The sequence below is a fragment of the Lynx rufus genome, unplaced genomic scaffold (assembly GCF_022079265.1).
Source record: "Lynx rufus isolate CCGP_SWC_20201006 ecotype Redwood Valley unplaced genomic scaffold, mLynRuf1.p SCAF_10, whole genome shotgun sequence".
Classification (NCBI taxonomy): domain Eukaryota; kingdom Metazoa; phylum Chordata; class Mammalia; order Carnivora; family Felidae; genus Lynx; species Lynx rufus.
Genome location: NW_025814824.1, coordinates 14,877,491 through 14,891,340, shown reverse-complemented (window position 1 = coordinate 14,891,340; position 13,850 = coordinate 14,877,491). Strand labels below are relative to the sequence as shown.

At 40.3% G+C, this 13,850-nt stretch overlaps 1 protein-coding gene across 1 annotated transcript in view; it reads right to left on the bottom strand.

The window, feature by feature from the left end:
• TMC1 (transmembrane channel like 1) overlaps positions 1 to 13,850 on the bottom strand; it is a 150,281-nt gene that overhangs the window by 62,429 nt on the left and 74,002 nt on the right. Inside the window, exons 5-6 of the mRNA XM_047096066.1 lie at positions 9,226 to 9,316; positions 7,410 to 7,491 (exon numbers count right to left, since the gene is read on the bottom strand). Of these exons, the coding sequence (XP_046952022.1) occupies positions 7,410 to 7,491; positions 9,226 to 9,316 (173 nt within the window). The remainder of the gene's footprint in view (positions 1 to 7,409; positions 7,492 to 9,225; positions 9,317 to 13,850) is intronic.

Below are 13,850 nucleotides of genomic sequence, written 5' to 3'. Positions count from 1 at the left end.
GTGACCTACGCCTTTAGAAAGCTGCCTTGTGCTTAGCAGCTAGAAGTGCTCCTTGAAGAGCCCATTTCATGCCTGGAGTTAGTACAGTTGTGTGAGCAAATACCTGTAAGGTGGTTGCTGCAGTACCTGGCCAGCAGTTTTCCGCCATTATCATGATCATTACTGCCCTTCTGCCTCCTTCCTGTCAGCCAACAAGGCTCTTCTCAAAAATGTTTACCACATCCTTTCTGGACAGCTGTCCTAACAGACCGCCCCGTGCTATTTGTCTGACTTAACTGGCATTTTTTAGGTACAGCACAGAAGCTGAAGTTCATTCACTCACTCCTCACATATTTAAAGTATCTTCTGGGGCGCCTGGGGTGGCTCAGTTGGTTAAGCATCCGACTCTTGGGTTGCAGCTCAGGTCATGATCTCACGGATCCTGAGATGGAACCCCACGTTGGGCTCTGTGCTCACAACATGGAGATGGCTCGGGACTTTCTCTCTCCCCTCTCTCTCTCTGCCCCTTCCCTGCTTGTGTGCTCTCTGTCTTTCTCAAAATAAATAAATAGACTTTTAAAAAAATAAATAAAATAAAGCATCTTCTGCCAGGAATTACTTTAGATGTGAAGCACAATGTCACAGATAGGGTTGCTGCCCTAATACAACTTACATTTTAGTGAGGTATGGAAACAACAAAAATGCAGGAATTTAAAAACTAAATAAATTAATTAAATATATGTATTTATCATAATATATTATATATTATATTATACATCATATCATGTGTGAATAGCATGTATATTATATATCCCATATATGTATACTCGCTTTATACATTGATTAATGCATATATATTATGTGTGATATAGCATGTATGCATGTATCATTTATATGATATGTATGTATTATATATGATATATAAGATTACATATGATTATATTTTTGTAACAATTACATATATGTAATTATTATAACCAGATAGGTCCTGATTATACAACATCAAGAGGGTTGCTTTCAATAAGTTCGTTGAGGAAGGTGTATCAAAGAGGGTAGCATTTGAGCCTCGGTGTGAAGTTGGAGGAAGAGGCACAATGCCCAGGCTGGGGAAGAGCCGCTCAAGCAGAGGAAAGAGCCAGAACAAATATCTGGAGGCAGGCAAGAGCTCGGGACAATTGAGGAACAAAGCAGAGGACTGTGTAGTTGGAGCCCGATGAACAAGGGAAATTGGTGACAGATGAGGACGGAGAGACAAGCCAACCCACACTGCATAGGACCTCTTAAGGCAAGGTAGAAAGTGAGGCTTTTATTTTAAATGTGATGAGAAGTCACCAACAGGTGTTAAGCAGCTGGAGTGGGGCAGCGGTGGGGGGACCGTGACCTTTAAGAAGTCTTCTCCACTTTGGGAAATGAATTGGGAAGGGACAGGCAAGAATGTGCCATCGACACTCGTGCGCCACCGTGGATAGTGATCTGTCCAAATCGTATTTGCTGAGAAAAAAATAAAAAACATGATCTTACAACAGAGAATGGAAGAGGAAGAAAGAACAGGAATTTGAGGTCTCACGTTGAGATTTCACCAATTAACAAAAGCCAGACTTTTCTTTACCACTTAAGGTTCAACGTTAAGTTACTAGTTTCCTTAATCTTCCCAATTCCCATTTTCGGTTGCCCAAGAAGAAACAATGAACACTGGCAGTCACCCCCACTGCATCAGGCCCTTTTTCCTGACTCATTCAGCAAAATACCTCCAGTGACCAAAGCTTTTCTTGGCCCTCTGGCTTTGCAACATTACTGGTGGGGAAACATTATTGCAGAAGGAAGGAGGCTGCTGTGAAGCAAATTCCAGCCTCTGCTTAGTAACATGAGGCTGAGATCACATGAGAGTCATGCTGCTATTTCTGGAACTTAGAATATTCTTTAGGTGCCACCTTGCCTATTCCCACAACACAGAGGCAATTTTTATAGAAACTTTAAAAAAGTCAATGGTTAAATGGACGTTTTTAAAAAAACACAATGATTTTGCAATCTGAATCTTTGGATTCATTTCACTTTGTAGAGAGATACAGAGTTCTACAGGATTTCTGAAAGCATGTGGTTTTGCTAAACACGCCTGCAGGTGCTGTAACCAGATGCGCTGGTCCATCTGCAGAAAGGCTAAGCAGATCTGCCCCTCCCAGGACATCTGATCATCCACCTGGCTCCCAGTGATTTCATATCATTTCATGGCTGTTATCTATGTTCTCTGGTAACAATTGCCCAAGGACTGCCTCAGCCAGGTTCACTTGTCATGTTTTATTGAAGGCAGTAGACTTCCAGCTTGCTAGTCATTATAGTTACTCATGAATTGGAGAAGAAACTTTGTCTCTAGGTACCCGGAGTAAGCTTTTCCCTGAAACACACATGAGATCTTCTGGTGTAGAATCCCAAACATGGGATGCTGACTCATGCTTTCCTCCTTCTCTCCCTCCCTCCCTCCCTCGTGGCCTTCTTCCCTTCCTCCTTCCCTTCCTTCTTTCCTCCCCTTCTTCCTTTCCTACCTCCCTTCTTACAGTTTTGCTCTACTCATCAGCACCCACGGCTAATGGTCCCTTGATTGGGACTAAATCTGCCATTTACTAAAGAGAGAAACCTGACTATAGTGTAGCTAAAAGATAATTGGAAAGAACATCCATTCCCATGTGCTTAGTCTCTTAGATAAAATTGTAAAGAACAAGAATAGGTAGTAGTAGTGGTAATGATAACAACAACAACAACAACAACAACAACAACAACAACAGCTGGTATATCTCGCTGGTCAATTATGCATACTGAAAACTTTGGCATCAACTCGTTTAACTACCTCTAGAACCCAATAAGGTTAAGTGTTATTAGGCCCACTGTGTGGATGGAGAACCCCAAATTAAACATAAGCACTGGACTGAACCAAAGCTTGACTAATAATAGTAACAGCTGATATGTAATGAATGTTTGTTTCAGACATCTGTCTTGATCTCGTGTATTAATTCATTTAGTCATCGAATTCCTGCAAGAGGAGAAATACTGTACTCTCACCTTACAGAGACTTAAGCCCATGGGTTACACAGCTAGGAAATGATGAAACCGGGGTCATGTGGGTAGTTCTGTAGGTAGTAAATGATGGAGCCAGAGTTCTAAACCAGGCAGCCTTGATTCCTAGGTGTTTGACTCTAAATCTAGATCTCTTTTAACCACAGTGCTATATTGCTCGTCAGGTAGAATCATAATCAAATTATCTTTTTAAAACTATAATGTATGGAATAATTATGCCATGTGCATGTATGTCTGAAAGAATATAGGCAATATCCATGAATCAGCCAAGGCCATGCACATTCATAAATTTGGATTGTGCCCAGAAATGACCTGTTCTTTTTTTCCTTAATCTAACTAATAAATCCTGTTTCCATAATGAATTATTCATGTATTAAAACAGAGTCCTTGGTATGTATTCAAGTGAGACCTTTTAAGCTTATGCAATATTCTGGTTGCTGAATTTTCTTGCATTTCTTTTAAATTCAGGTTAAAGGGGCGCCTGGGTGGCGCAGTCGGTTAAGCGTCCGACTTCAGCCAGGTCACGATCTCGCGGTCCGTGAGTTCGAGCCCCGCGTCAGGCTCTGGGCTGATGGCTCAGAGCCTGGAGCCTGTTTCCGATTCTGTGTCTCCCTCTCTCTCTGCCCCTCCCCCGTTCATGCTCTGTCTCTCTCTGTCCCAAAAATAAATAAACGTTGAAAAAAAAATTAAAAAAAAAAATAAATTCAGGTTAAAGTTTCACCTCTCCCTCTGGTTATTTATTATTAAGGCAAAGCAATTTGTAGTCTGTCATCATGGATAATTTCCTCTTGAACAGTTGGGTAATAAGACAGGCAGACAAATATGAGCATTTCTAAATGGGAAAAGACCAATTAAATCACCTGCTGCATGAGTACAATATACATATCATCTTGTTGGGCTAGGACAAAAAGCATAGTTTCTTTCAAATTGGTCTAGGAAATTTAAATGTGGCAAATTTGATTTGCATTATCTGGAGCCAGTAAGGGGCAAAAGGACCTCAACCTTTAGAAAAGGTTGGAACATGATTGTCTTTCCCATCTCTTTTCCAATTTCCATTTAGTTAAGTTTCAAAGACCATCGCAGATACATGCTTCCCCATCTTTGGTAGGGTACTTTCTATGGGATGGTTACTATGACCCAAGGACTTTGCTAGTACAGTCTTAGAGAGGTTTCATGCTTTTCAACTAACATAATAGCCCCAGAGTCTATGGTGTATTTATGATTATCATTATGATCATAATGCATTAAGCATCTTATAGAAGATGAAGTATATAATTAAATAAATAGCTCATTCAAAACTAAATGCATGAGAAAATGGAAAATAATTCCCCAACTAGGACAATGATCAAGAAATTCTATAACTACCCATCCTGCCATTGCCCTGGTAGAATCCACTCTGGGAACTGTTGCCAAATAAAAAGTTTATAAAATGTTCTGTAAAGTGATAAATGAGCAAGCCACATTGAGGAAACCACAAGCTTTGGACCCAGACAGACTTCACCTTGCATTTCAGCTCCTCTAGTGACTAATTCTGGTACAGTTACGTTAATGTGCACATTGCATGCATGGAAAAGAGTATATGAAATGTCTGCGGAGTATCTGAGTGATGCTCAAAGGGCAGTGGTTGTGGCGATTGTTGATAGACTAGAAAATGAGGGTCAGTTCTTCACAGGGAGGCATAGCACCATGAAAGGTGAAGAAATCAGGGCAACCTAATCAAATCATAAATTGCATAAGGAAGAGAAAGTAATGTGCTTGACATCATCGAGCTGACTGTTCCAAATTTTCTGGAGGAAGAAGAGAGGAAGGAAAATAACTAAGAGTATAACTGAGTGGCCCTCAATCTGTCTTCCCCACAGTAACACACATGATAGATGGTGGCCATATATGTAACTCATTCTTGTGTGAAATTCTGGCAGTAAAAATAATCCCATCTGTTTCTGGCCTCCTCAAGATAGGCTACTGCAATGCAAGCGGGCATGACATTGCTATTGAGACAAGTTAGAACTGCTCTAGTGTACCTTCGAAATAAAAAATGTGCAAATGTACATATTTTAATGATCATTCTTACAAATGTATGGGGATACATCTCAAAACTGGTCAAGATTCAACCCTATCATCTCACAGGTGAATGGGACTGAGGCCCAGAGAGATTACATGACCACCGAGGAGCAGAACAGCTAATCTGTAGCAAAGCAAGAGCAGAACCCAGAGTTCTTTCCACACAAATTGTATCAAGATCTTAATGTTCCAAATGTCTTTCTGTTCCTCCATACCTCTCAGGGTAGCGTATTTCAGCTGCACACTTGAAACCTAAGGATTCCCTGATGTCTATTCTTTTCTGACGTGTCTAAATTCCTTTTTCCACTTCCTAGAATGGTAGACATGTGAGGAATGTCTACTCTTTCATTTTATTCAACACGTATTTATTACAGTCAAATTCTAGGTCTGGCAATCCAAGAGGAAGAGAACCAAACCTCTTCTCTCATGTCTATTCGAAGAAATAAGCACAAAATGAAATGAAATGAAATGAAATGAAATGAAATGAAATGAAATGAAATGAAATGAAATGACAGTTAAAAATTAAATTTAAGGCGTGCCTGGGTGGCTCAGTCAGTTGAGCGTCTCACTTCGGCTCAGGTCATGATTTTACCGTACGTGAGTTCAAGCCCCCCAACGGGCTCTGTGCTGACAGCTCGGAGCCTGGAACCTGCTTCAGCTTCTGTGTCTCCCTCTCTCTCTGCCCCTCCCCCACTCACACTCTGTCTCTGTCTCTCTCTCTCTCTCTATCAAAAATAAACATTAAAAAAAATTAAAATTAAAATACAGTATTTAAAAAAATTTTTTAACATTTATTTGTTTTTGAGAAACAGATTGAGACGAAGCATGAGCCGGGGAGGGGCAGAGAGAGGGAGACACAGAATCTGAAACAGGCTCCAGGCTATGAGCTCTGAGCTGTCAGCACAGAGCCCGACGCGGGGCTCGAACTCACGGACCGTGAGATCGTGACCTGAGCCGAAGTCGGCCGCTCAACCGACTGAGTTACCCAGGTGCCCCTGTTAAGATGTATTTAAAAAGAAATCACATTCATAGTTTTTTAGAGCCTTTTTTTAAATGTTTATTTATTTTTGAGATGGAGAGAGACAGAGTGTGAGCAGGGCAGGGGCAGAGAGAGAAGGAGACACAGAATCCAAAGCAGGCTCCAAGGCCTGAGCCATCAGCACAGAGCCTGATGTGGGGCTCGAACCCACAAACTGTGAAATCATGACCTGAGCCAAAGTCAGATGCTCAACCGACTGAGCCACCCAGGTGCCCCTAAAATACAGTATTTTAGATAGTAAGTGTTAAGGAAGAAAATAAAGTAATAATGTGATCATACAGGAATATGTGGGAGGAAGTGTGATTAATTAGCTGATGTGTTTTTAATTCATTGCCACTTGATAATGAGAGACAGAGGACTGAGGATAGGCACTCCTAAAACATGCCCAATCATGTCCATGAACTATCCATCAACTGTGTTATCTCCCTGTGGAGCCTCCATTTTAATTATGCAACGCCAAGTTTAACCAGCAGGAAAATCTGCTTCTCAGTCTGAAAACTCAGGGAGGAAATTCAGATCCTAGTCGAAACTCTTAGAAACCAAAACATGGCAAGATTATGCTCACCCTCATTTTAAATATGACCCTTTTTCTTTATATTCTGTATTATATTCTTTCTTATTTAAAAACATTATTTATTACATTTACAATAGTTTAAATTTTTATTGGCTTTATTCCAAGTCTAGAGCACTGTTCTAAATAGGCTTTTGATCAAGTATATTCTCCTGACTTCTCTGTACCCTGTGAATACTGTATAAAATGAAGGCACAATAACGTAATGGTATTCACATAACAAATTCCTGGATGGTGATGTGATTAACTTATTCTACTTCAGATGTGAAAATGAGGCTTTAAGATTTCTTCAGTCTTTGTAGACATTGTTCAATTTGATTATTGTCTAAATCTCATAAGAGTATATATTTTCGATGTCATGTTCATTGCCAAAATAAAATCACTGCCTTCCCAATGATATATATGACTCAGTGTCATTGTGCACAATATTGACTTCCCTGTATAGGAGAGAACACAAGGTCAGAATGAGAATATTTTGGTCTAATATACGAAGGGAGAGTGGAGTCTCCAGGGCTGTGACTGGTGAGTACTAACAAATTTTCACAGTAAACAAAAAGAATGTTAAAAATGATAACTTTTGTTTGTTTGTTTTCTTTTTTTTAATCTTTCCAATAGTACAGAAACCGAGAAATACATCTGATAAGCTTATGAAACAACCTTCCCATCTAATGAGATCTCATGAGCACTTACTTTCAATTGCTTTGATTTTGTTTTCCCACGGGACACAAGCAGCTTTGAAGTTTTCAAAATCACGAAGAAATTTCGCCCATTTCTGAAAAGAAAGCCAAATAGAACAATAAAACCCAGCCTCTTGTTTGTCAAGATGTTTTATCCTCCACCCCATCCCCAAATATCACAAGACAATGAACTTGGAAAGATCTCTCTGGTGCCACATAACGCTTTCTGTAAAAAGAAATAAAAACCAGTAGGATTCACTTGCTTCTCTGTTCCCCACCCACCTTCACACCAATTCAATTAAAAAAACTTTTATGGACCCCCTATTTTATAAAAAATATGCTGAGAAAGATCTGTTTATTCTTCCAGACAATAAGGGAGCAGGGACTGGGGTAGCACCTACTAAGTTGACTGGCAAATTGTATATGTTTAATTAAATACTTGTTGCATGAAGAAATTAATGAACTATGAATAAAACATCGTTCCTGCCTTGAAGGGCTTCTGGGACTATTAGAGTAAGCTGTACCTAAACAAGTAATTTCGATACAGGATGGGAAGTGTTATGACATGGGACACTTTTTATTCTGGGAGAGGTAGAGCAACTAACCAAATGGAAAGTCATGGTATCATAGGAAAGGGAGGAAGAAAAAGAATCATACATTAGCTTTTTTAAAAGCTTATTTGTTTTGAGAGAGAAAGAGAGAGAGTGCAGGGGAGAGGGAGAGAGAGAGGAAGAGAGAGAATCCCAAGCAGGCTCCACACTGTCAATGCAGAGCCCGATGTGGGGCTGGGTTCCACGAACCATGAGATCATGACGTGAGCCGAAAGCAAGAGTCAGATGCTTAACCGACTGAGCCACCCAGGCCCCCCCCCACATTAGTTTTATAAAAGACCTTCCTTCCATTTTACTCCACAATGTTGGGCCATCCATGTTTAAGAGGACCACAAGGAAGAAGGGGAACAGGGAAGCTAACTTTGCATATGTGCACACAACGCTGGGATAATGTGTGAGATGGACAGGTGCAATAGAGCCCAAATAACAGTATGAGACAAGTCTGAAGTTCAAAAGGTTACCCAACCTAGAAAGAGCCCAAATATCCATCTACAATAGAATGGATGAGTAAATAGTGGTACCTTCATACAATGGAATACAACACATTGATAAAAATGAACAACTACCACAACACAGATGTGTCTCATGAATATAATCTTGCGTCAAAGAAGCCAGAAACAAAAGCATAAATATTATGATTCCATTCATTTAAATTATAAAGACAGACTTATTACTCCCTGATATATATCATAAATCTATATTTCATATTTAAGGTGTGAATTTTATTCACAAAACCCCATCTTTATGGAAATGAATTTAGCTTATAAGTGGTATAACAATTATAAAGAGGGAATAATAATACCTACATACCTATTTTGCTTTGAGAATTAAATATGGTACCTTCATAGAGGGATTCGATTCAGTGCTTGGCACAAGTAAATACTAATGAAATGTTAGTTTCTCTTCTATCTTTTCCAAGGATCTATGTTTATATTACTGTATCATTTGGGGCTTTTTTCATATTCTATTCAATTTATAGTTAATGTTCCTGGTAGCTGTATGGCCCTGAAACTTTTAGAAAACAACTTGTAGAGCAACAAACTTTGACCCAGAACCCCTTAACTACCAGGGAATGGAAGTGAAAGGGGCACAATCTTTGCCATTTCAGAGTGATAAAATCACACAAGTAAGTCTTTTTGCCATAAATCACCATTTCATTTGAGAGGCCGCCATCGAGAATATACAACATCGACCAAACTGAGTTGTGAAAATGCTTACCTTAGCCATCATCATCTTAAATGCAAACCACCGCTTTCCTTTTCCTTTCCCAAGGGCTCCTTCATTTTCACTCACAAATTTTTTTGCTTCCCTGAGAAAATAAAACAAAATAAGAGGTAAGAGGGAATGGGGTATAGGTTGAGATAGAGGTAGTGGACATTTCATTTTATCAGGTTTGTAGCCTTAGTTCTTCCAGACACTTAGCACATGAATTTAAGCTCTATTTCAAGCTCCAGACTCGTAATAGATGTTTAAGCTTTTTAATTCCGGCCAGGAAGAATAAGATATTTTAGTCTCACTTATTAATCAGCTGGAGTCATCAAAAAAGCAAGGAATTTATGCTAAGTGTCAAAATCGAGAACTCTAGCTCTTTTCATTTCCACCACATATAAAATTGAATCCAAAGCTGACTTCAGTTTCTGGCAGTCAGAATGTTTATTTTAAAATATTTTCTCTTCTTCTTTTTTAAGGGTTCCTTTTGTAAAATAAGGCAAAGAGTTTAGGACAAACTGACATGGAGCACAGTTACTGACCTGGTATTTAATCTCATAAAACCAATTATGAGTTGAAACAAAAATGTTATGTACAGCAAATTGGGTTGAGGGAAGAAGAGAAAGGGAAGGAGTATTTTTGGCCTCACATTCAGAAAGGGCCTCAAAGATAAACTTTAATATTATTCCCAAATAGTTATACCTTTCAGTAGTCACACTCAGGTCTCTCTGTATGTGTGTGTGTGTGTGTGTGTGTGTGTGTGTGTGTGTGTGTGTAGAAAAGCATCAGTTCAAGAAAATGGAGAATGTTAAATATACTATAATTTTATAAACTTGGTTGGCCAATTTTGCTATTGCTGTTTGCTTGATATACGAAAAACTTTTAAAAATAGAGGTGGCCCAGGTTTGTCTTGACTTTTCGGGACAGCAGAGGGCATAACCCAGGAGAACCCAAACCTGAACTATGGTTCAATAGCTGCAACATTGTCCTTCGGTTGGAAGGCCGCTGGACCGTGAGATTTTACAGAATATTATTAACACAAAAAAGCAAATTAAAAAAAAAATGAAAAGTCAGTGAAGGATTTTTTTTTGGTAAGGTGTTCCTGAGTAACAGTTCTAAACTCAAGATTTTATAATACCCAGGGATCGAAACACAACATGCACCTGCTGACTTACCCAATAACTACACAGTGGTGCCTCCTGAATTGCCTGGGCATGTGAACCCACCCATATTCTGCCACAAAAACACAAGTGCAACGGAGAAGATTCACTGTTGGCATCAAAGAGAGCTCCCAAATTAGTTCCTTGATGGCAGAGATGAAATCCTGTCCTTGTGTATCTCCCACAGCACCGACCACTACTTTGACCAGAAGAGGATGCTTAATAAAACTAGACCTTCTGGAAATGGAGACGAGAGGCATAACTTGGAATAGTTACCAGATTGGGGAGAATCTGGTAATTCTATTTTCCATATTAATGAATGCTCAAATACAAGGTCATTCCCAAATGCTGGGATTGTACCCTTCTTCAGGAGTCTACTCAGAAACTATGACAGTCTCCTGGAAATGACAAGGGTTACTAGACTGGCCTTGTCAAATGGCCTGACCATTTGACATGACCTCAGAGCTATGAAGATTAATTTGATAATAGTTTCTAAAACACTCTACAGATCCTAAAATGTTTAATGCACCCACATCACAAAGTATAAACTGAGCTCTCATGGCTGGGTTTCTACATCCACGCAATCAGAAAGTGCATCACATTTAAGCCTTAACTATGTGTTCTAGAGAAGACAGGGCAGGAGTGAGTATGGCACCTCGATGACATTTATAAAATGTTGAAGTGACCTAAACTAAACTTGACTCTGACTTGAGTTCTCAACCAGCCTCTGATTTGTCTCTGTGAGCAGGGGAGGGGCAGAGAGAGAGGGAGACACAGAATCCGAAGCAGGCTCCAGGCTCGGAGCTGCCAGCACAGAGACGGACGCAAGGCTGGAACCCAGCAGCCATGAGATCGTGACCTGGACCGTAGTCGCAGGCTTAACCAACGGAGCCACTGAGGCGCCCCTGATTCTCCTATTAATACTTGTTTCAAAACTGAAAATTTGCTCTAACATGATTGATTCATTACAGAAGAATTTAAGCATAACACAAATTTTGCGTTTGCTGACATGAGATTGTATCTGCAAGAAACTCGAGGGGAATGCAGAAAAACTGCATCCAGCTAAACTTAGCGTATTCGCGAAACGTGCACACCTCACCCGGCTACCTCACTGCGCCCCCTGCCTTATGGCCGCAGCCATTCACAGCTGGTCTTAAAGAACTTCCTCCAAACGCCACATCCCAAATTGCAAACCTGTTGAAGGCCACTTCCACGAGCAAGCTTCAGGTCTTTTGCAAAGGAAACTGCCATCATTTATTGTAGCTTTTCTGTATTTCTTAACCACTTAGCGTGTGCAAAATGTTGCTGCCGTTTTATACCTATCTTTTTTAATGTGTCACTGATGATATTCCTGAGTATTGTTCCCTTATTCCCAGGTTTCCTATCAGCCCTGTGGTTTTCATTGCCCTATTTTGCATAGTGTGGTGGATTTTAGGTACCCATACAATGTATGACAGCCGAACTGACAATTCAACTATTTGGTATCAAGAACTTTGAAATTCGTAAAATCAGGTCTACATAGGAATCATCACATCACTCTATTATAGTAAAACACATAAATAGAGAGTCAAAAATTCTTCCTGGTAGTAAAATCAAAATTTGTTTTTCAAATGCAAAGTGCCTACTTTATATGGGCATTTGCTACTCTAGATACTTAGTTTGGTCTATAGAGTTACATCACTTTCTAGATGAGTGGCCAATTAGAGAACATGACTGCTCTAAACAGCCATTATTCTACTTCATATTTCTGACAAGACTTTTAATTTTGTAAACTGATGATTACGTAATAGGATCATTAAACTGGCAAGGTTTAAGAGAGAGAGAGAGACAGAAGTCAGGGTTATAAACAAATTAAAATCATCACAAAATTAATGGAACCCATTTCCATGGCGTGCGTAGGGTTTTTTTGTCAGTTATTATAAGTATAATTTTCCCTGGAGCCATCTAAGCAAGGTTTTATCGTTTGCCTCCTCAATTGCCAAGTTTTTCCTGATGCTAGGCACAGTTTCATACTTCCCTCCAAAGCACTACCGTCCCCCACCCTCAACATATGTATTCTTTTTTTTTTTTAATGTTTATTTATTTTTGTGAGAGACAGAGACAGAGTGTGAGTGGGGGAGGGACAGAGAGAGAGGGAGACACAGAATCTGAAGCAGGCTCCAGGCTCTGAGTTGTCAGCACAGAGCCCGACGTGGGGCTCGAACTCACAGAGTGCAAGATCATGACCTGAGCCGAAGTCGGGTGTTCAACCGACTGAGCCACTCAGGTGCCTCTCAACATGCATATTCTGATGCTGGTTTTCAGATACCAGCCTGGACCGCGCTCAACTCCATGTAATCTCGGGTATACATTTCTTCTCTTCCCTAATGCCTTACCCCCTCCTCCATTCTCCAAAAGGCCTGTCTCTAGTTTCATTCCTGAAGGATCCCTGAAGAGCCATTCTAGCTCCTTCTGCTCCCCACTGTCCACCCTTGCCAAAATAAATACTAGACTCAACACATCAGAAGTCTTGTGGGGGTGTGGGGTGATGTTAAGACAAAGCCAGGGGTAATGGAGTAGCCAGAGAATAATTTTTTTTAGCAAGTACAGATTCTTGAAATTCCTAATAGGATGCTCTTTGGATATAAGGAAAAACTCTTGCAGCTTGCTGGTCTAGAAGAAGGGACATCAGATGGGAAGACGTAGGCGACTCTGAGAGAACACCCTTTCACACTATTTTCAAGGCTAACCTTTGTAGTGAGCTGCATGACCTCGGGATGAAAAACAAACAAACAAAAAGTAGTACGGCCCAATCCCATCATCTCCAATAACAGATTTCTTACCCAGAAGACAGCATCTTTCATTGTGCTATTAGAAACAAGATACAGGGGCGCCTGGGTGGCGCAGTCGGTTAAGCGTCTGACTTCAGCCAGGTCACGATCTCGCGGTCCGTGAGTTCGAGCCCCGCGTCGGGCTCTGGGCTGATGGCTCGGAGCCTGGAGCCTGTTTCCGGTTCTGTGTCTCCCTCTCTCTCTGCCCCTCCCCCGTTCATGCTCTGTCTCTCTCTGTCCCAAAAATAAATAAACGTTGAAAAAAAAATTTAAAAAAAAGAAACAAGATACAAAAAGAAAATATCCAATATGGAGAGGAGCACTGACTGATACTTATCACACTCAAGTGCCCGTTACGGATAGCAGAATCCAAGTAAATAAAGAGCAGAGCCTTTGAAAACTGTAAAGCAAGACAACTTCTTCATGGTTTTCTTACAGGTAATCCATTTTCCTACCCATTTGTATTCATCTGGATAATTTAAAGGGATTTTTTTTTTGACACGGATAACATGAATAAGATTGTGTGGATAAACTTGGAATATCTATTGGCTTCGAACCATCCAAATGTCTGACTGAAAAATGTGTGTCATTCCCTTGAACTGCATTCAAAAAAAGCTGCCTGCCAAGACCGTAATCCGGTCCCCAGGTCTCGGAGCTCCAGCCG